This window comes from Pristis pectinata, chromosome 17, assembly GCF_009764475.1.
Source record: "Pristis pectinata isolate sPriPec2 chromosome 17, sPriPec2.1.pri, whole genome shotgun sequence".
NCBI lineage: Eukaryota > Metazoa > Chordata > Chondrichthyes > Rhinopristiformes > Pristidae > Pristis > Pristis pectinata.
Window position 1 is genome coordinate 34,377,133 of NC_067421.1, and position 23,115 is coordinate 34,400,247.

At 37.7% G+C, this 23,115-nt stretch overlaps 1 protein-coding gene across 3 annotated transcripts; it reads right to left on the bottom strand.

The window, feature by feature from the left end:
* Window positions 1–2,470: 2,470 nt before the first annotated feature.
* On the bottom strand, window positions 2,471–22,971 carry mvk (mevalonate kinase). 3 transcript variants are annotated; one of them, XM_052032348.1, is made up of 12 exons: window positions 22,876–22,947; window positions 22,298–22,403; window positions 21,366–21,458; window positions 20,390–20,537; window positions 18,862–19,009; window positions 16,054–16,209; window positions 15,509–15,612; window positions 12,261–12,306; window positions 9,277–9,367; window positions 7,471–7,590; window positions 6,428–6,581; window positions 2,471–3,186 (listed from the first exon to the last, which is right to left on the bottom strand). In XM_052032348.1, the coding sequence occupies exons 3-12, from the start codon at window positions 21,441–21,443 to the stop codon at window positions 3,023–3,025; spliced, it is 1,209 nt and encodes a 402-aa protein (XP_051888308.1). In that variant the 5' UTR covers window positions 21,444–21,458; window positions 22,298–22,403; window positions 22,876–22,947; the 3' UTR covers window positions 2,471–3,022. The 3 variants fall into 3 exon arrangements, with proteins under 3 accessions (XP_051888308.1, XP_051888306.1, XP_051888305.1); XM_052032346.1 differs by lacking the exon at window positions 22,298–22,403 and having other exon boundaries at window positions 22,876–22,971; XM_052032345.1 differs by lacking the exons at window positions 22,298–22,403; window positions 22,876–22,947 and adding an exon at window positions 22,077–22,196.
* Between the last annotated feature and the right edge of the window lie 144 nt (window positions 22,972–23,115).

The following is a 23,115-nucleotide window of genomic DNA, read 5'->3' on the forward strand; positions in this document are numbered from 1 at the left end:
ACATTTGTGCTATTTACTCTAATTCCATCTTGTTAACACACAAATTCTAAAATTAATTTTAATATTTTCTTTTTAAGCAGAGCACATCACAGTCTGTCCAGTTTGTAAAAATCATTACAGGACGATTTCCATAACAAGTAGGCTGCATCAATTAGCTCTGATGAACAATGTCTACATTGTACTAAAAGTAAGTTTGTTTTATAGATGTTCCTAGATCATATTTGGCATTGTTCTAGTGTGCATGGTCTACTATTGTGCTGGGCAGCCACTGTAAGACCATTGCTTCAAAACTCCCCAAGAGAAATAGCTTAAACATGAAAAGCAATGAAATTGTGGTTGTTGTGAAACTGAAATCAGAGGGCGATTGTAACAGCTGCAGATTTCTGGCTCTGGGTGAAGGATCCATCAAATAATCAAATGTTATATTTTTGATTTAAGATTGCCTTAGCACAATAAATATGTGCTAGTGGCAGTCTTTTACCAGAGAAGCTAGTATAAGCTCAAAGAAAGCTCTTCTGTCCACATAGCTGGATTCCATTTTATTTTGGAAACAGAAATTCTAAAAGAAGTCCTCTTTATACATGCTTGACTGTAAAATATCTTCTAATGCTCAATGGGGCAATGTTCCCAAAGATCACAGCTGCAAATGTTTAGTCAACCAATTATAGTATGGATTTTCTTTCTCATCACTAATATCAAGGTTAAAACAAAAAGGGTGTCATTTGGTAAATACACATCCATCATGTAACTAAACTCTTAACTTTAATTTGTGATTTGCACAGAGCTAGTCATCTGCATTTGGACAGATGTTCTTGAAATCTCCTGTTAACACTGATACACTTGGGTCAACAGTCCTGTAGGCTTCAATGCATTAAAAGTTTCTTAAGAAGCATATTAGCAACATGAAGGTAATCAAAAGAATTACACTTTCAATAGAATGGATCATAAATACTGTTCAGGATTTTGACGGGAAAAAAATAGTGGAACAGACAGAAATCCAGATTTCAACTTCTGCAACTTGACAACACAAAGCTGAGCTCCTTTTCCAACAGTGGTCCTACCAGATGCCAGGACTTACTGATTAATGTTAAGTGTGAATGTAAATAGTATAACAGTATGAGGCAGCATTTTCAGAAGAGGAATAAAGCTGTGTGGTGGGGGCAGAATGATTCACTGGTGATACAACAGAATAAAGCTACAGCATATTTCCAGTCCCTTCTTCCTCAATTGTTAGACAAACCAAGACCACGAACAGACAGAAATGGATTTCATCAAATCCTTCTGCATTTTATGGATACCACCTGCTCCAACATCCTAATACATATTCATTGGCTTTGGGAGAAAGGTACGTGGAAACTATCCTAGGTCACAGAGTCATACATTGGTGCAGCACAGAAAGAGGCCCCTCAGCCCAACCATTTTTTTGCCCATCTAAATCCCACACTAGGTCCAAATCCTTCTCTCTCGCCTATTTAAGTGCCTTGTCTAAATGTCTCTTAAATGTAGCAATTGTAAATGACTCCACCACCTCCTCTGGCAGCGAGTTCTAGATATCAACCACTCACTACAAAAAAAACTCTCAAATCCCCTTTAAACCTCCTTCCTCTCACCTTAAACCTATGCCTTCTTGTTTTTGATATCACTACCATGGGAAAAGATTCTATTTGCTTTATCTACACCTATTATAATTTTATTTACCTCTATCAGGTCACCCCTCGGCCTCCTTCGCTTCAGGGAAAACAAGCCCAGCCTCTCCAATCTCTCCCCATAATTAAAATCCTCCAATCCAGGCAACATCCTGGTGAATTTCTTCTGCATTCTTTCCAGTGCAACCAGATCTTTCCTATAGTGTGGCAACCAGAATTGCACACCATACTTAAGTGTGGTCTGACAAGTGTTTTGTAAAGTTGCAACATAACCCTCCACTTTTATATTCTATGCCCTGACCTCTGAAGGCAAGCATCCCATATGCATTCTTCACCCTATTTACCTGTGTTGCCACTTTCAGGGAACTATGGACTTGAATGCAAAGGTCCCCTGTTCATCAACATTCCCTCGTGTTCTATTTTTTACTGTATATGTCCTACCCCTATCTGACTTCCCAAAATGCATGACCTTGCATGTCAGGATTAAATTGCACCTGCCAAACTCTGCCCAACTTTCCATCTGATCTCTGTCCTGCCATAGCCTTAGACAACCCTCCTCACTATCCACACCACCACCAACTTTTGTGTCATCCGCAGATTTACTGATCATATCTCCTACATTCACAATCAAGTACAAACAACAAGGGTCCCAGCGCCAGTCCCTGCGATACACACGGGTCACAGACTTCCAATCAGAAAGCCCTCAGCAAAGACGAGAGGTAGAGGGAGAAGGAACAGAATACAAGAAAGTGATTACACTCATTTTGACACATGAAATGGATAGGTGAATGAGTAAACAGTGCATCAAAATGCAAAACACCACATCTGATCCAGGTAAATTTAATCAGCTTTTTTCAGTAAATTCTCATTATGATCCTCCAGAAAGTTAAACAAAGTGCATTGTTTATAACAGAAAAACCACTAATAACATAATTTGTTTGAATTAAAAAACTAGCTATTGTAAAACACAACTGGTGAACCATCCCCCTTCACTGCAGCATTTTCCAGCCAAGTTCAGTACCAAGAATAGTCTCTCCCATCTGGATTGATGAACACCTTCACTTTCCAAACATTTATTTATAGGTACTAAGCTTCAATCAGGCACCAAAACTGGAAATAAGCAGCCCTTTTCAATGAAAATACTTCTGAATGATCACAATTACAGGTGCAAATGAAAAACCAAAAAAATTTTGTGAGCTAAATGTTCCTTTAATGCAACTAAGCAGGAGACAAGGAGAAGGATTATTGAAAAATGAATGGAAATTAAGTTAAAAATGAGGTGATCAAATCTAATGCACACTGACAGAATCTGTAAAATAAGCAAGATACAATATGTGCAAATGATCAGCATAATAACAATATGTTTCTAAAGTTCTTCACTGGCAATTCTTCACATCACATAAAAGCTGAAATATGTCCTTCTGCAAGGACGATGGTGACTGCAAGGACACACCAGATCCACCAATATTTGTCTCCCAGCAATCGTACCCAAAGTCTTTTAAAGCCCGTTTGGAAGCTTCTACCACAGAAGGACTCGTATCTGAAAGACAAAATTAACAAAACACATTAGAGTAACTGGAGTAGTGCCACAGTAGAATCCAAAGTACATTTTCTCATGTTGGAATTTTTGCAGGAAGTTTTCAGCTACATTTGCAATAATCCAAATAGCATCAGGATACACCAAGCAAATGTGCAAATAGGAGCTAGGGTTGAATGGGCAAACAAAGTACAAGTATTTCCATAGACCAAACAGGTGGTGAGATAATGCAGTGCTGAAAAAGCCAACTATTTGTCTGCAAGTATCAAAGGCAACACAAAAGTGAAATAGTTCAGGCATGTCACATCCAGCAGAATTGGTGTTTCCACATCTTCTTGTAATAGTTTAAAACAAAATCTTGCTAAAATTGGCCATAATTACAAAACTGGTCAAGACTGCTGTTTGAATTAACTTACATACTGAATTTCTGCTATTTATACCTATTTGTGAGTCTCTTAAAATTGAACTGTTTTAATGTGGAATGGCACTGATGGAAATCATTTAAAATATTTAATTTACTAAGAAAATGACCACAGGACTCCAATAAAACTAGGAATTGGTTCTGTATAGTCAAAAGTCAATTTCAATTATTTTAGTTATTTAAAATCTGATTACCATGGTGGTGGCATTCACTAAATTCATTTTCATCTATCTTAACAAAGCTTGTCACTCTTAAATTTATCAATGAATATTTTTAATGCATGACTAAAATAAATGCTTCTCAATGCCATTGGCTCGCAAGATTTTACTTCAGGCAATATTCAAACAAGTGATTGGAAAATTAAACCAAACTTCACTTCATAACACTTGCCCAGTTTACACACCGAATGCCAGTTACATCCAAAGGAGAAATTATATAAATCAGATGGATGTGAAAAGCACTACTACCCTGAAGTTGCATTAGCAAGAAATCTATTTGCATGTCTGTGTGTAAATCGAGCACAAGAAACATGTTAAGCAAATATTTTAAACTGCTTGTTTCCATTTCCAGGAGAAGCCCACCCATTAAGAATTTAAACCTGGTACTTCCTGTCACAATACAACATGGATCTTTCTTACGTGATTCAGATTTATTCACAAAATTGGATCCAACCTATGCTTAACACTGGGCAAAAAATGGTCAAAGTGCAAACCATGCAGCAATTCGGGAACCATACCACAGGTTAAAAGGCTCCACTGGAATATCATTTTTTATTTCCATTGACTCCACTATTGGTATCCATGTGTTGCCTGTTTGCAGCACTGATAAACACTGTAATCTGTAGCTACAAAGAAGCTTGTGGCAAAGAACATCCAATCATGGCACAAGGCCCACCTTTGGTATGGTGTCCCAATGTGCCGCTCCAAAGCACAGGGAGGGCTCAATCACACCCCACTGCAGGGTTAACTCATTCCCACTCCCTCCTCCACCTACAATTCACCCACCACTGACTTTCTCCCAACTTCCTCTCTAGTTCCCCCAAAGAGAGGGCAGATCCAATCCAATTCTCAGCCAACAGCTTCAAGCATAGCAAGAAGGTGACAACTGGGAATGTGGACATAGGGATCTAACAACTGGAAATGGGGAGAAACCATAATAGTTACTTTTTAAAAAGAGAGGCTGTCCAAATATTTTCAAGTTTCATGGTAACCACATCCCCAGCATATTTGGTGTGCCGGCAAAACTCAGCATCCATTTAGCATGACAAAAAATGATGAAATCCAATTTCTAGGATTATATTTTCAAATCAATGAAGTTAATAAGTGACCTTTTTGATAATTTATTACAAAAGTATACATGCAAAACCACGCTAAAGTGGCTTAAACTGTGATATAAATTGAGGCAGTCAATCAATGACAGTGAATCAGCGTACAGACACAAGAACAGTCATCAGCTGCGGCTCAGATGAATACACTGGATTCAAGTCTGTGACTCAGATTCAAAAATATCTAGGTATTTCTCTTCCCTGTGGAAAGTTAAAACTAAAAGGACACGGGCAAGAATTACCTACACAGGGCACCATGCATATGGTTCCATAACAAAATAAAGCCAACTGATCATGCAGCAGTTTCATCTGGCCCAAGCAGCCCAATTAATAGGTTAGGGCAGCCTTACGATTAAATGTACTACAAAATCAGAAAATGTTAGACCCACTCTCCTTCTCATGGCACGTTCCTGTGCAACCATAGGAGGTGCAACACTTCCCCTTTCAGCTCTTCCCTTCCCACCATCCATGGACCCAAGCAGTCCTTCCAGGTGAAGCAGCAATTCACTTGCAGCTTCCATTTGAGAGCATTGTATTCAGAGCTCATGCTGTGATCTCTACTGAAGAAGCCAAGTGCAGATTGGGTGACTGCTTTGCGAAGAATCTCAATTCTTTCACAACGGTGACCATGAGCTTCCAGTCACCTGTCACTTTAAATTTCCACCCCACTGCTACTCTGATCTCTCAGTCTTTGCTCTCCCATGTTGCTCTAACAATGATGAACTCAAACAACAGTACCCCTTCTACTATATTTAACTATTTCAGGTAACCATTTTTTTCTTCTCCAAATTTATTTTTGAATTTGTATGTTTTTTCTTGGCCATCTCTAACTACCATATTTTGAAGTAATTACTACCTTGACAACTTTGTCCTGCATCCTATCACCGACATTCTCACTGTTCTCTCCACACCTAGCTGTCTCTGCAACTTAACATACTCAACTTCATAATTTTCCAGGTCCCTGACCCAAGATGTGGATTCCATTTCTCTCTTTTCTGATGCTGCTTGACCTGCTAAGTGCTTCCAGAAATTTCTGTTTTTGTGTCAGAATTGCATCTGCGGTTCTATACTCCAAATAAGTGCATTATACTGACATCTGGTGGGCTAACATCAATACTGCACATAGATTTAATCTTGGGGGGAAATTTTCCTTTTTGTTCCTAGATAATACACTTACAACAGAAATACACTTAAAATGCATCACAAAACCAACACCTTGGCCCCACCCTCTCTTCCCATGCTTGACCTAATCGCCTAACTATCTATCCAAGATACAAAACTGCAAAAGTATTTACAGTAAAACTCCTGACAATTAGACTGCATCAGGACTCTGGTGGTGCTGGACTGGCAGCTTTTCTGGACTACTGGATATTATTCTTATTAATACACCAAACATTTGCGAAAGACTATATACAGTTTAGAAAAGAGTAAATAAATGTTGTATTGGGTTTGGAAAATGTAGACTCACTAAAGATTACAAAACAAAACAGTCACTGTACCTGGTCTGAGCAGTGTTAAGCCACATCCGCCACCTCCTGCGCCAGTCAATTTGCTGTGCAGACCATATGCTGCAGTTACCTGACATAACCTGTCCAATGAGGAATGACCCACTCCAATGGCATTCAGGTGATGCTGGTTAATGTCAATAAGTTCCTGAAATCATAGAGAAATTGCAATTGTAAGACAGAAAATCAGAAACAGGTAAATGATGAGATGTTTGTTCTGCTGACCTTGTGTGCAATCTTAAATTTGTATAAGACTGCAGTCCACTAGTGGCTCAATATTGCCAAAAGTCAGCGTCAAAGGTCATATGGAGAACATTAAGTTGGTTCAAGTAAACAATATCTTCAGAACTGGAAGACCAAATTATATTTTAAAAAAAGTCATTGGGAAGTAGAGTTTATGCCTATAAAAACATGTCCCTTTCAATCTGTTATCAATTTCACCTCTCTTTCTCTCTGCAAATATGTACTTATTGTTCCTCAAAACAAATTTTGAGCCCTTAAATCTGTGTCTTTCAAAATGTATGACATAATCCTGTTACTTATGTTGTATTAAAAAAACTTTGCCTCTCTGCCTCTATATTTCTTACTTTTCTTCTCACTTTATATCAATTGCATATCTAAACCCTGTACAACAAATCAAATATTATTTATATTAATATCTTTAATATAATCCACTCCAGTAACCACAAAGCACATTATTCAACAGGACACTTCACATATCTACTATCTTCATTGCAGAACTATTTCCTCAAAACTCACTCTTAAAGCTCAAGTGTACAGTAATTGGTTTGAGATAATTAATCATCCTCAGCAGTGTATGTACAGGTGCTGTTATCAAATACATTAACAAAATCTGAGGCTACCCAGCAAGAGTTAGCAATCATTTTCAGTTGAATAAATACAAATTAACAAACACATAGAATTTGTGGTTTCCTCCTGTAAAATCTAAAAGCCATCAACTACATCATTTAAGTTATAATATGCCCTGATTTTTACTAATGGATTAAACTGCAATGGGAGATACATGTCAAGTTTACCTCCAGGATTGTGTAGTGTTCATTTATATCACTGCCAGATGCAATAGCAGCCAAAATGCATTCACATTCGCATGAAATAGCATCTATTGAGTCCAGCACAGGTTTTATTACGCTTGGTAACTAAAACAAGAAGAAAATAACTTTATTCACTATTTCCCTTTATTTAATTATAACAAGCAGGCAGAAGGCAACCAAACCATAAATCTCTCAAAAGTTTTTGGTACCCAAGATAAATTTCCTCAATTTTGCCATCAGATTTCTCCTTCAACAAAAAAGTATTTTGTGCTCTTCAAGATATGTTAAATTAGCATTAATAAAATAGCAGTATTGTTGAAAATAATGGTAGTGAAAGGTGATAAACCGTCTTGATCTGATAACCTGCATCCTAAGGTTCTGAAGGAGGTAGTTAATGGATGCACTGGCAGTCGTCTTCCAAAGCTCCATGGTCTCCAGAACAGTTTCCACTGTTTGTAAGGCAGTACCCTGACGTCAGTAGTGGGGACAATGGTGGAATTTAGTATTCAGTAATTGTTAGCTCAACAATTTTGGTCTGCACCGTTTTCTACATTCAACCCCCTCTCTGTTACATGAAACACACCTGTTTTCTCACTTTTGAAGTTCTGATGAAGGGAACTTGACCTGAAACATTAATTCCATTTCTCCCCTACAAATGCTGCTTGACCTACTGAATGCTTCCAATACTTTTTGTTGTTGTTTTGGGATTTCCAGCATCTGCTGCTTTTTGTTCCAGCAGTTAAAAGTTTGTGGATTAGAGTCAGAGAAGTACAGCACAGAAACAGGCCCTTCAGCCCAACTGGTCCATGCTGACTAAGATGCCCATCTAAGCTGGTCCCACTTGCCCACGTTTGGCCCATATCCCTCTAAACCATTCCTATTCACATACCCATCCAAGTTATTTTTAAATGTTATTTTACTTGCCTCAACCATTTCCTCTGGCAGCTCATTCCATATATCCACCACCCTCTGTGTGTAAAAGTTGCTGCTTAGGTCCCTTATCAATCTTTCCTCTTTCACCTTAAACCTACGCCCTCTAGTTTTTTATTCCGTGTCTCTGCGAAAAAGATATATAGGGTAATTTCACCCTATCTATCTATGCCCCTCATGATTTTATACACTTCTGAGGTCATCCCTCAGTCTCCTACACTCCAATGAATAAAGTCCTAGCCTGCCCAACCTCTCCCTATAAGTCAGACCCTTCTGTCCTGGCAACATTTTGTTGATACCAAACCTGGGTTTTCAAAGTCAGTAAAACTGTAGGAAGAAAATCACCTCACCCCAATGAATTGTAACCCGTTCTCTGCTCCTCCCATTGAATATTCAAAATGTTTGTATTTTCATTAACAATGCTTCTGCATATGGGTAATCAAAAGTGAAAATAACACTTATGAAATTAGAAAAGACTTGAGAGTAATCTCCAGTTAATTCAGATAAAGTTGGTGTAAACAGTTCATGAATGCTTATTCTGAAATGATTCCTCACTCCTTCATCCATAATCACCCAAAGCAAATGCACAGGTCAACGAGCTCTGACGTTTAAGCTTGAACCAACCTGATACAATTACATAAGTTTGACGACCAGGAGACTGGCAAGACTTCTCAGAAGATCATGCCCACCATTAAACCTGATGTATTTATGAGCCTATTGTAGACAGTAACAGTAGATTATAAAAAGGAAAAGAAATAGAAGCAGAGCAAAAGGAGATGGAGGGAGAGGTTCACAAGATCAAAATCCAAAACCCTTTGTTTCTGCTGACAGGAAGCATTAAAAGAAAAACAGATAACAAACCTTATTAAGTTTGTCCTTCACTCTAGCTACTAATACTTTGGTGCTTCTTGAGACTTTTGTGTTAGTAAGCAGTATCCGTAGAGTGGGCACTCTGATAGAAAACAATAAACAATTATCAAACGTTAATTGAATGTATTCAGATATTATATTTATTTTAGTGACTTTAGAGCACATTAAATCTACATGCATTCACTGCCAATACCTTCTCCATTCAAAAGGAAAATCTATTTCAGATCCAATGCCCTAAGAACCACTGCCTTTAAGAATACAGTGAATGAGCTGTGCTTTTGTTACTCAGTGAGCTGAAACTGAACAAGATGTTGAATACAAGCAGCAGAACATGAGTCTGCTGTAAGTGTTTTTTTTTAGAAAAATAGAAAGTTATGTAAAATTTCATTTAACAGAAAGATCAACTAGGTTTTTTTTACATATAAAATATGAATACTTAATACAGAAGTTACTTTGCTTACTAGTTGCCTCATTTATTCAAATTATTCCCTACCTATAACAAACAGATTAAATATAATCAAATTTTATGGCACAGCTTTTCAAATTGTGTTCCAAGATCCAAAGATTCTCCATGTGGACAGCACAGGGACTGGAGGGTCATCTGTTTCAGTACTGCATTCTCTAAGTACTATTTCTCTTCAGGACACACATATTCACAAGTTGGGGCAGATGATTATATTTCCAGGATTCATGAAAATTTAAGAATACTAACTCACATTAAAAACAGATTACTGCAAGACAGTTATAAAACTGAAACAACAACAACGAAAAAGAACAAGAACCGCAGCAAACATCGGCAAGGAATTTTACTATTTTAGTTTCAACTCATCCTCACAGATGTCTTTGAGGTACACATAAATGTTATTCCAATCAATCTCATTTGCAGACCTGACACCTTCATATGTTAAAAGCAGGGTAGATCATGTGGCTCCTTGAGCCTTCCCAGCCATTCAAAAAGATTGTGGTTGAACCCATGCCTCAAGTCCACATTCACACCAGATCATTATAAACTCCAATTCCCTTATTTATCCACCTCATCCCCCAACATACTCATGAACTGAGAATCCATAGCCCTCAATGGCAAAGAAATTTGAAGATTTACAACCCTCTGGCTGAGAAAATTTGTCTTCATCTCCATGCTAATGGCAGACCACTTATCTTTAGAAGGTGGCTCCAAATTCTGGACCTGCCTTGTAGAAAAAAGTCACTCAGCGTTTAATGAAAGTCAAAAAAATTGCAAATGCTGGAAGTCTGAAATAGAAACAGAAAATGCTGAAAATATTGAACAGATCAGGCAGGATCTATGTGAAGAAAAACACTGTTGTCTTGGGTGTCAATAAGCTCACATCTCATTCATTCTTCTAAACTCTAGTGAGTCCAGGTCAATCTCACTTGCTCTCTTCTCATTAGAACGTTGCCTTCATCCCACAAAGTAATCTAGTGAATCAATGCTACAATGAATCCATAGCAAATATATACTTTAGATACAACAGCAAAACCGCACACAGCACTCCAAAGGAGATATCATCAAAGCTTGAACAATCTCACCACGACTTTGTTACTTTTGTACTCTAACTGTGAAATGCAGATCACAGCGGCTGCTGAAAATCTAAGATAAAGGAGAATGCTGGAAACACTCAGCAGATCAGGCAGCATCTGTGGAGAGAGAGAAAAAATGGTCCAGGTGGATGATCTTATGAAAGAATTGACCAGGCTGGCTATGTGAAATTGTTGAATTGAATATATGGTCCAGAGCACAGCAATATAGCCAGCCAGAAGATATGGGTCTGTTCTTCAAGCCTGAGAAGTCAGTGCAAAAGTGGAATGGAGAATTCTAGTGAAAGGCAAGTGGAAACTCAGGATCACCCTTGCGTAACGAATGCATGTTCTCTGCATAGCTGTTACCCAATCCGTATTTGGTTTCTCCAGTTTAAAAGAAGACCAGGTCATGAGCACCAAACATAATATACTAAATTGTAAGAACGCAAGTGAATTATACTTCATCTGGAAGGACTGTTTGGGTCTCTGGACAGTGGGAAGGGACCAGTTGTTGCATCAAAAAAGCCAGTCATTTTAATTCTCTATACTACCCCTGCTCCCGCTTTGCCGTATTTGGATAAACTACATAATATTTAACAAATGTTAAGACATAGACATTGGCTGCAACCTTTCCTGCAATCAGAGGAAAGGTGAATCTACAAAGTCATTGTTGGCAAAGTAAATGCCAAGAGTCCTCTTTCCTCTCAGTCTAGAAGTAGGGGATGTAATTTCAGGATGAAAGGTCAGCAATCTGGGTTGGAGGTAAAGAGAAATCTACACAACAGGTGGTAACTCTTTGGAATTTTCTACCTCAGAAGATTGTGGATGCTCAGTTAGTAGTATATCAAAACTCAACATTGATACATTTTTAGAAACTTATGGGAACATGGAAATCACTGAAAAAAGCAGAGTTGAGGCACATGATCAGCCACGATCTTTTTGAATGATGAAGAGGTTATTATGGCCTGTTCCTGCTTCTATTATTCATCCCCATGTCCAACTGTTGTAAATTTCCTTGTGGTTGACTGAAAAACACCCAAAATTTGCAAAAAAGAGAGAAAGGATACAAGCGCACCTGTCAAAATGTTACAATTTTTAAGCAAAACAAAAATAAAAACAAAACACACGAGGTAAATAGGATTAAGTTACTGGAGCTATGAAGTTAGAGCATCAAATTTAATTAAGTCACTCTACGAACGGAAAACAAGATCAATAATTTTAAGTAAAAAAACTGTATATTACTGAATTAAATTACCAAATAAACTCTTCACTATCACCTCAATATTTATTTAATATATTTGTCAATAATAAATTACTTTATTTTTAACTTTTCATTGGCATATATTTTCAAATAGTATAGGGTTACTAAAATTAGTACTACATTCTATGTAAAGCAATTTTCTAAAGTCATTAAAAATGAATAAAAAAATAGGTACCTGGACAAAGGGATAATTTTACCTGCATGATATCTCAACACTCCTCCTAAATTGCAAGAAAAGAAATTTCTTAAGATTGGAAACATTATGCTGTCATGAAAAAAGGACATTTAATAACTTAAATCTTGAGACCTTTGATGAACATATTGAATCTCTGGGGTAAAATTTTAACTGAACATCAATTAAACAGTAGATTGTTTCAGTGGATAAGCCAGTTTCATCCCCAATTTGTGCCCAGCAACCAATTTCATCTGTCAACAGTGTGATTGACTACCACATAGTGACTGTGTTACAAAAGGTAAATTCGGCTAGAATTTTTGATCACTTCCTAGCAACTCCTATTAAACTGCACCTTTTTGGATTGGTGTAATACTTCCCACAGAAGCTGAATCATCTATTGCGACTGATGAATGAATAAAGGCATTGGAGAATGACTGGCATTATAACTTGGCAAAGAAATCATTTCATTTGAAAAGAGACACAATCCCATAAGCAAAATCCATTTCATCAACAATTCAGTTTGAACAAGAATGCTGAATTTAAAGAAAGTAAGAATGCAACTGGTGGTATTAGTGAAATTCTGTATCATCATTAGACTGATTGGGTGCATTGGGTTTTATTGATGATTAACCCTTGCAACCTAAGAAGTTTGGAAAATTTCAAGCTCCCTCATATACACACTTATCTCATATGCTCAATGCTGACACAAATCCCATCACCACACAGGTTAATCTTTGAAAATGAGGCCTCTACTTTTCTAATTTCAGTCATAGGATACTATTCAAAGAATGGTTCCCAGATGGGCTGCAGCATTTCAAGGCAACTACCACCACCTATTGCCATGGGCAATAAATGCTAGTCTTGCCAGTGGCACCCACAAATCATGAATAAATAAAAGAATATTTTTCTTAATTTATTTGTTCACATGACAACAGCTTTGGTAATAGTGGCATCGATTGCCCGTGTCTAATTGCTCCTGAACTAATGAGTCAGTTAAGAATCGCCATATACAGTATTATTGAAGAAGAATGCCAGATTTCCTTCCCAGAAAAAATTAGAAAGCAGATGAATTTTTAACGATGAATCGGTAACTTCATGGTTACCATTACTTAGATTATCTTGCTTTTATTTTTAAATTCTAGATTGAGATAATTACATAGATTATTTGGCTGTAATTTAGCTGATCAATATATGAATGAACCAACTGATGAATTCTGAATGTAAGACGAGTTGAACTGTATATTTTATGAACAAATAATATTAGTTCCCTAAACAAACACTTTATCAAGTGGAAAGATAATACAGAATTTAAAATTAACTTGCAATGGATGACTATTTTCAGATGTTAGTTAATTTCAAGCAAGTAGGAAGGAACTCTCTGATTCACTTGTACCACTTTCATCTGGTGAAGAGCACATCACCTGTTCTGAGAAAGACTATTAATCAATTCTTTAAACTACAAAAACTGTTTGTTACAAGGATTTAGTTTAAGGTCATGTTGAACTTTTCTCAATTCTCAATTACACCAAATCTACATTATTATAGAAAGTGGCCTTCTAACCTTCCTTCGCTTTCTCTCAGATTATATTGCATGTTCTTCTTTCCTTCCTACCTCCTAATAATGTTTAGCTCAAAAAAGGTGATCACTAGATTCTCGGTCTTTATAAGGACTTCACAGCAATACTTCCTTCACCCTGCATTTCCAGGCCTTGTACTTCCCACTTCCTGCCCTTGAATATTCAGATCGCTAGATTCCCCTCCCTACCTTTCTCAATGAATTACAAGGTTTTTGACTAACCACCTCCAATCAGAAACTACTAGCAAGGCTGGAGTTCCAGATCTGTAGAGAACTAGTTAAATAATGCATAACTGATAAATCCGATCTGCCGCTGTGGAGCATCCTATCTGGTGTGTCACAATTTACTGCAAGTGTTTCACAGGATCACAATCAGAACAAATACAGGAGTGTAATCATTAACGGTTCCATTGTTAGTCACTCCATGAAGGAAAGGTTTTGCAGCTTGTAATATTTTCTTAATAACTAATAAAATTTATAGTACATAATAGACTATCTGCCTCAAGTGGTCTGGCCAGTGTTTGGGCTGCCCAAACCTTCTCCCAATTGATTTCATTTAATCCTATTAGTATAAGCTTCTATTTCTTTCTCCTTGTGTAGCAATATCTCTTTCATATGAAATGGTGAGCCAAATAGCATAAGTGCATGTATGCTATTTGGCTCAGTCACTTCAATACGGCATCAAATTCCATATTCAATTAATGACAAAGAGCCATAAGAATTGGAGTAAAGATCTTTCTACTGGAGGTGGATAAGGACAGTATTTTATATTCAAAGGAAAGAGTGACATAACTCAAGGCACTAAAGGAAGTGACGATTGACTGCAGAAGCTGCTGACCATAACAGCATGTAAAGTGAAACAATATGGACATATGCACATACAAATATGAAATTATTAGAGCACTAGAGAGCAATTAACCCTTACATCTTTGTGGACACTGATATGAATTGTCAAGAATTCCTTCAATTCAATTGCCCAAAAGTGATCAGCAAAGGTTGTTAATTTATTTAATAATATTAACTTCTCAATGAAGGATTGCAAATCCTACTTTCCTCCAGTTCAAATTGCTGTGGGAGGGCATCTGTATATATTCTTTCTGGCTGTTCACCAGGTTACTCAGCAGAGACATCCTGTCTTCCATCCCACTATAGGAAGTCACAGATGTACCAATGCCATAACTCATACCCTTTTTCTCTACAAGCACGATTTCTGACACACAGTGCTGTCCCTAAAATTTTCAGTATTTAATCAATGGTGAAAAGTGTCTCACTAAACAGTTTGATGTGCATGGAATAGGATTTCCTGGTGGTTCTTTTTGTTTCAGACTACATCATAATATGGATAAAGATTTTATGGGTCTTTCATGTTCATTTAAAGTTGTTGACTGGATATTTTGCCAGAAGAAAGAAAATATCGATTGCAAGGATGTAAATTGCTGCATTTCATGTATTTTCTTAGTCTGCTGGTGAACCCAGCATACACATAAACATTGGTTTTGCATTCTGTGTGATTAAATCTTTTAAGACCCTTGCCAATTTAGGTCACAGGCGTTTAGAAATGCAAAATTCATACCCTTCACATTGTTGGATACCAGCACATTTGTGAAAGAATTGCTGTAAGTTCTAATTAGTGGCAAAAATGTTCTAACTTTAAGATACAAATAAATGTTACCCCATGTTCCTACAGCATTATCCACACCAGATGGGTTCCCATGTATTAGCTTCTCTCCCTGAAAAGCCCATTTGTTAATCAGTTCCAGTTCAGCGTCATTCCATCTGATTGTGGGTAAAGATTGAAAAAAGATAGACACATCAATAAGAATAACAACATTTCTAATAAAAAAACAAACAACCAGATATTTTATTGGGCTGGTCTTAACAGCATTTTCTTCTCATCCCATGTATTTTCATACTAATTCTAGGTGCTACGATTGGATTACATTTTCAGCATTTGCAGAACAATTCAGCAGATTCTAAATTATACCTCCTGCCATACTACCAAATTCCTGCCAGTTGCTGTATCTACCCTTTTCATTAATTAGGTTCCTAGTGTAAAATGTCCATCCTCCCCATCAGAAAACTACTAATATAAATGCGTTTAGAATCAAGATATTCACTTGGCCAATGACATTTTCTTTAGGAAAAATATAATAAATTTAATTGTTTGAAGAATCTTTTCAAAACAGTGTTTTAAACCTCAGAGATGGTGTTGCTTACTTGGCAATGTCTTTCTCTTGCAGATCTGGACAAGTTATGGCCCCACTGGCAGTGAGAAGAGCAGCTGCAAGACACACACAATATGCAGCACTGGATCCCAGGCCAGCTCCTATTGGAATTTCAGACCAAACTACAATGTCCACACTTGGCAACTGACTGCAATTAAACAAACAAAAAAAAACAAAGTTAGCATAATAATATATGAAGTAGGAGCAGGAGTAAGACATGTGATTCCTCCCACCTGCTCTGCCATTCACCAGTTATGGCTGATCTTGGTATCAGTTTCTGGCACTATCGCAATGTCCCTTGATTCCCTTACGTCTAGCCACGTGTTTTGGATGAACTCAATAACCAAGTCTCCACAGCCCAGCAGGGTAGAGGATGCCAAAGGTTCACCACACTCTGAATGAAGTAATTTCTCCTCATCTCAGTTTTAAGTTGCCTACCCCTTATCCTGAAACAGTGCACTCTGGTCCTTGACTTCTCAGTAAAAGGAAACAACTTTCCTGCATCCAGCCTGTCAAGCCCTTTAAGAATTTTGTATGTTTCAATGAGATTTCCTCTCATTCTTCTGAACTCTAGAGACATATAGTCCCACAAAGTTCATGCTCTCCTCATTAGGCAAACCCACCACACCCAGAACTAGTCTAGGGAATCTTAATTGTACTCTATCTATGGTAGATGCATCCTTTCTTAAAAAATGAGATCAGAAGCGTACACGATAGTCCAGGTACAGTCTTGCTAAGGCCCTATATAATTTCAGTAAAATATCTCTCATAATAAAGTTTAAGGTACGATTTACCCTCTTAATTGTTGCAGCACCTGCGTGTTGGTCTTCAGTGACTTGTGTACAAACACAACTATGTCTCTTTGGACAGCAACACTGCCCAATCTCTCACTACTTAATAAATACTCCACTCTTCTGTTATGCACAGTAAAGTGGCTAACTTCATATTTTCCCCATTATATTATATCTGCCATATACCCACCCAGTTACTCAGCTTGTTCATAACCACTGAAGCCTTTTTATGTCCTCCTCCATACTCACAAACAACATAGTTTAGAATTATTTGTACATTTGGAAATATGAGATTTGGTCCGTCTAGCTACATCATTGGTATTGATTGTAAAAACTGGTGCCCAAACACAGATTCCTGTAGTACTCCATTACTCACAGCCTGCCAAGCTGAGAATGATCTGTTCATTTCCACTCTTTGCTTTCTGTCCAATAACCAGTTCTCAATCCATGTGGCATAGCCTTGTAAATCATCTTCCTGTGTGGGACCTTAATGACTGCCTTCCAAAATCCAAATACACTGGTTTCCCCCCAATCTATTCTACTAGTCACACCCTCAAAGAACTCCAGTAAATTTGTCAATCATGATCTTCACTTCATAAATTAACATTGGCTGTAAATACCAACATTGCCTGTTAACTATCATTACCTTTCAATGCATTCTCCAAATAAACCACAGCCTACTGTCCTCTCATGCCTTCATTGTTTAGATTTAAGACCCTTCTTTTATATTGAATTGCATTGCTTTTAAATTCAATGTAAAATTCTGTCATATTACGATCACTCTTCCCCAAAGGTCCCTTGCCCACAAGATTATCAACTAACCCTCTGAAATGAAATCCAAAATAGCCCTTTCGCTAGTTGGTTCCACAAAATATCAGTCTAGTAAAGCACCTTGTATACATTTAATGAATCCATCTTTCACCTTATTGCAGCAAATTGATTTATCCAGTCCATTTGTAGAATAAGTTTTCCCAAGATTACTGTATTACCGTTATACACTTCTAATTTCCTGACTTATGCCATGACTAATACCGCAACTACCATTTGGTGTCTATAAATAGTTCCTACCAATATTTTCTCACTTTTGCCATTTCTTAGTTTGACCCAAAGTGAATCTAGTTCTACATCATGAACTGTGATGCCAAACTCATTTCAACTATTGCACTGATCTCTTCCCTCATTAATAATGCTGTAATACCCTCCTTTCTTCTTTTACCTGTCCTTCCTAAACATTGAATATCCTGGAATATTTAGCTCCCAGCTTTGGTCACCCCGCAGCCACGTTTTGTGATGGCAATGAGATTATACCCCTTTACTGCTATCCATGCCATTAATTCATTTATCTTGTTGCAAACATTGCAAGCATTCAGACACAGCACTTTAATTTTGTCCTTTTAACATTTTATAACAACATTTAAGGAGTTTTGCCCTTTGTTGGTTACTGTCTTAGAGGCTACTGTTCATCACTTCTTTCTTGAAGTGCTATAAGTGGCTCTGATACTTCTTAGAATCAAACTAAGAAGAAAAAAATCTGTTCCTATTCCTTTGATGGCTACATCTTCTCCTGCTACAATGTCTACATCATTTCTGCTTGTTACTCCATGACCCATTTTTCCTTCAATACAGCTGTTTGCAGTTTGCAATATTTAACTGATATTTTGAAGCCATAGTTCATTTATCCCCATAATTATTCAATATGACAACTTATTTTTGTGAGATATTTAATCCAGTTTGAGTATTTAAGTCATTTTCATCTCTATAATGTGGCCATTGTTTATTAAAAGAAAGAAAATATTTAGGTTATATTTTTATCCACCAAAACCTCTCCTACTGCGAATACATTTACTATTGCCTCTCTACGGGAAGCTGCATTGCTGCAACCCAAGAACACCTTTAGCAGTTGCAGGATTTACCATTAATCTGTCCCCATCCTGACATCAATCAAAACTGATAACAATTATAACTGTTTCTGCCATGTTGCAGTATGTTATTACGACAGAAAGTAATACCTATTGCTGGTGGAGATAGCACCATATAAGTAAAGGAAACAGAGGATGCTGAGGCTCATTGTGTCTGTATAGCCTTCTGAAATTCCTGCATTCTGTCTCAGTTGTTCCACTAGTTCTTGGCTCGCAGCCTTTGGATTCTGGACATCAGCTACGAAGAAAAATAATCCGCATATTTAATAGGCTATGGGAAACAGTCTGAATGATAACATGAGCACCAGAAGCAATGGACTTCATGCTGCTCTTGTTCCTTTACTTATAAAAAGTATACAAATTGTCAAGCAAAAAGCAAACATAAATTTGAGAAACTACAATTCAGTAAGCTTTATATATATTCTTTACTTAAATATATTATACCAAGTAGCTACATAGAGAACCTGACTTACTAAATGGAAGAGTTAGAATACCAGAAACATTAGCTTCAATTATCTAAATAACCAATTTTTGCACAGATGACTGGTCTCATATTGGCAGGATGTATGGCATTAGTTAATACAAGATGTACATGAATAACGGCATTAACTGACAAAATAGAACAACTCTGGAGTTTAACAGAGCGAGAGGGTTCTTGACTGGATGGATGTGGAGAGAATCAAGACTGTGGGGCCATTGTTTTAAAGTTTTAGGACAGATGAGATAATTTTTTGTTCTCCCAAAGGGTGAATATCTTTGGAAGTCTCTTCTTCAAAAGACAATGGAAGCAGGCTTTCAGAATATCCTTAAGGCGAGGATAAATAGATACTTTGCATAAGGGCTGCTAAGTTACCATAGACAGACAGAAATGCAGAAGTTATAGTTAGATCAGCCATGATCTTATTAAAGGCTGGAGCAGGTTTCAGGGGCGGAGTGACCCACTCCCTCTTCCTTTGCTTGTAAACAACAGGCTCTAAACCCAACTAACAAATTTACACGTATAAAATTGTCCATTCTGTCCCACTAGGCACAGACCAACAAATATGCAATCAATTAGACCCAACACACAGGCTCAAAGACAATTAGAGCTTAGTCAGCTAAGGAGCAGAAGGTACTGCTAAACTTTCCACTGTATGTTTGACCATAATATGCCAATCCATCAGGGCACTGAAGCAGAGAAGGAACACAATTACCTTGAAAGAAGACTATGCTATCATCATCTTTCTAACCACAGAACAGATGCACACCATACATCACTGAGTAGTGTTCCTATAACCGAATCACTCTCAGCAACAATTCTTAGATACAAGAGCATTTGATATCATAGCTGGCATCATTTTATCAACTGTTTCAAGTAAGTTTCCACATCAGGTAGAATAGACATCTAACAGTATGAATTAACGAGACATCTAATCTAGGCCTGGCATTTTTATTATCAGTGCTTAAGCTATCAGAAAAATGGCAGATTCACCTTACAGCTTTAATATCTTTACGAGCTATACCATTCCACAAGCTTAATCCTTTTGAATTAATATTTCTCTCTCCCCTCAAAGTATTTACTATGAGAGGTGCAATGTCTTTTATTCTTTAATATTTTCTTCACCTGGTTGCTTCTTACCATCAATTGCTGTCAGCAGAAACCGCAGGTTCGTAGTTTTCCAACTAAGATGGGCGCCGATATTTGGCAAGTATAACTGTACTTTTTGATCGGAACGTGGTTGAATCCGGAGATATGTTTTTAAGTTTAGACTGACTGCAAGAGCCACCTACAATCACAAAAGGAAACGGTGTGAGCATCTAGGAATTATGAAGAACTAATATCTTGCAATGGTGGCTTAAGAATGTCAGTGAGGGCCAAGCACCTATGTGCTGCATTAATGGCATCGAAAAGTACTTAGATTTTAGGCTGTTGATTGTTCTGGCACATAGGATTCACTATGTGAAAGAGGCAAGAAATAGAAAATAATAAAATTGTATTCACTAAAAAGATGAATAAGATAGGGAAAGTGGTTTGCTATAGGACATTTTATTGCAAAAGCACATAATAAGCCAATAAATGATAAAATATCATCCAAAAAAAAGTTAACTTCTCAGGATAAGATGCAGATAATTTGCTTAAATTAATTCCAGGATTTTTTTAAATTTATGGCCCTTGACTCTCACAAACTACTATATGAAGCTCTTTTACAAATTAAGATTAGCTATCAAAGAAAGATATTGATGTAAATTAGTAATTAAAGAGATGATAAAAGAAATTAGCCATAAGAGGAATTACGCCACAATGGTAAGTGGAGGACAGTGTATGATAATAAGTGTCTCAGAGCTGTGACTGAACGACCCTGTTTCTTCTATACTTAATCAAATACTATATCATAATCTAAAAACATTTACAAAAGACACCAAACCAGTAAAGTGAAGTCAGGAGGGTTACAGGAACTGGTAACACGTGTAACAGTGGATAGATATTTACTTTTATGATACGTTTTGCAATCATAAGATGCTCCAAAGCTCTTTACAGTCAATGAAAAACTTTTTGAAGTCTAATTATATGAGTTGCTTATTGGTAAGATTTCAACCTTTTAATAACAATTTACCTTTCCATGGACCACAGCATGCTCTCCATGTAAAATAACCTTCCCAGGAGCAGATACAATAAGTGTCTTGTTTGTCATTGTTAGAAGTTTATCCTAAAAGAAATAATTGTTATCTGCATTATATAACTAAATAAGTCCTTCAATTACTTATTGATTAAAAAAGACTAGCATAGATAGCTGCTTTCAGGACTTTTGGCATCAGGAAGTGCTTTCATCAATGAAGCACTTGAGTTTAATCATTGCTGTAGAATCTGGAGCAGCCAATTTGCATATAGCATGATGCACAAACAAAAAATATATCAACAACAAGATTATGTTTTGGTGATATTTATTGAAGACACTGGGATTAACCCTTTGCAACTACTGATCCTCAAAATAGTACCATGGATGTTTTAGGTCCATTGGAGAGCAATTTAATATCTCACCCAAATGACCCAATTTAACATCTCATCTATCACTCAACAGTGCTTCAGTGAACTTCAGTCTAGAACTTCTGTGCTCAAAAACTTAGAGCAAACTCACAACCTTCTAAGTTTAGGGGTGAAACCTTCATTCATCAAGTCATAGTTGACGCATTTAAGAACTACAAATTAAAAGCAGCAACAGTCAAAATGTCGGTAAAGTCCTTCAGTGAGGCTACAGACTACTTTAATCCAATGTTTCTAGAGCAGAAAATGTGCGGAATAAAAAGAATTTGCCAGTAAAACTCACCATTTCACGTTGTGCATCCCTTTTGAATTAAGGCAGACTTTTTGCCGATAGTGCTCCCACAGTGTTGGGTAAGGCACAAGAACAACTTACATATTCTAAAGACCTTGGAGCCATACACGTATGCTTGACAGCATCCGTGGAGAGAGAAGCAGTTAACCTTTCATGCCCATAACAACATTAGAATGACCAGCATGTGCCGCCTTTATTTCAGATTTCCAAACCTGCAAAATTTTGACGTGTCGTCGCAGAACTTGCTTTTCCTCCAATTGACAGAGATCGGCTGGCCAGGTCAGTAGAGTCACAAGAGAGGCGGCAGATGCTGGAAATCTGGAGAAACGCAGACAAAATGCTGGAGGAACTCAGCAGGTCAGGCAGCATCCCTCCATAGAAGCTCCAGGTCAGTAGAGTGATGCCCCCAGCTGCATTTCAAAACGTGTCACGTTTTGTTTCAAACTAGTCCACAGAAACGGGATAAACATCTCGTTCGAAAGGCAGCACCCTTCCAGGTACTGCACAGTCTACTTAGCCTTCAGGGCTGCAGATCCTGGGAAAGATCGCAGCGGGAGGGCGGGGTGGGACTTGACGACATCACCCTTGCTCCGCAAAGAAGAGCCATAGAGTCATACAGCACAGAGACCGACCCTTCGGCCCATCTCCTCTTTGCTGACCGAGATGTCCATCTGAATTGGTCCCAACAGTTCAACAACCCTCCCTTACCCCAATCCCTCAGATTTGCCGATGCCAATCGGGTGTTTCCGTCAAGGAAAGAATGTTTCAGCGAACACTGCCGGCTATTTACCTCCAGGTAAGGCTCCGAACCGAACCGACTCCTCCAACAACACCACTCCAACCGCTCACGCCATCTTTGACAGTTGCGTCGCTCCGCTTCCCTCGACGACCCACTCAAAGGGCGGGACGCATTCCACGCAGCCAATCAAATGAAGGTGTGCGCGGCCAGATCACCAATAGGACGTTAAACTTCCCTGTCAATCAAATAATCTCGCACCCCGAGCTAATCACCGCACAGAAGGTGGGACAA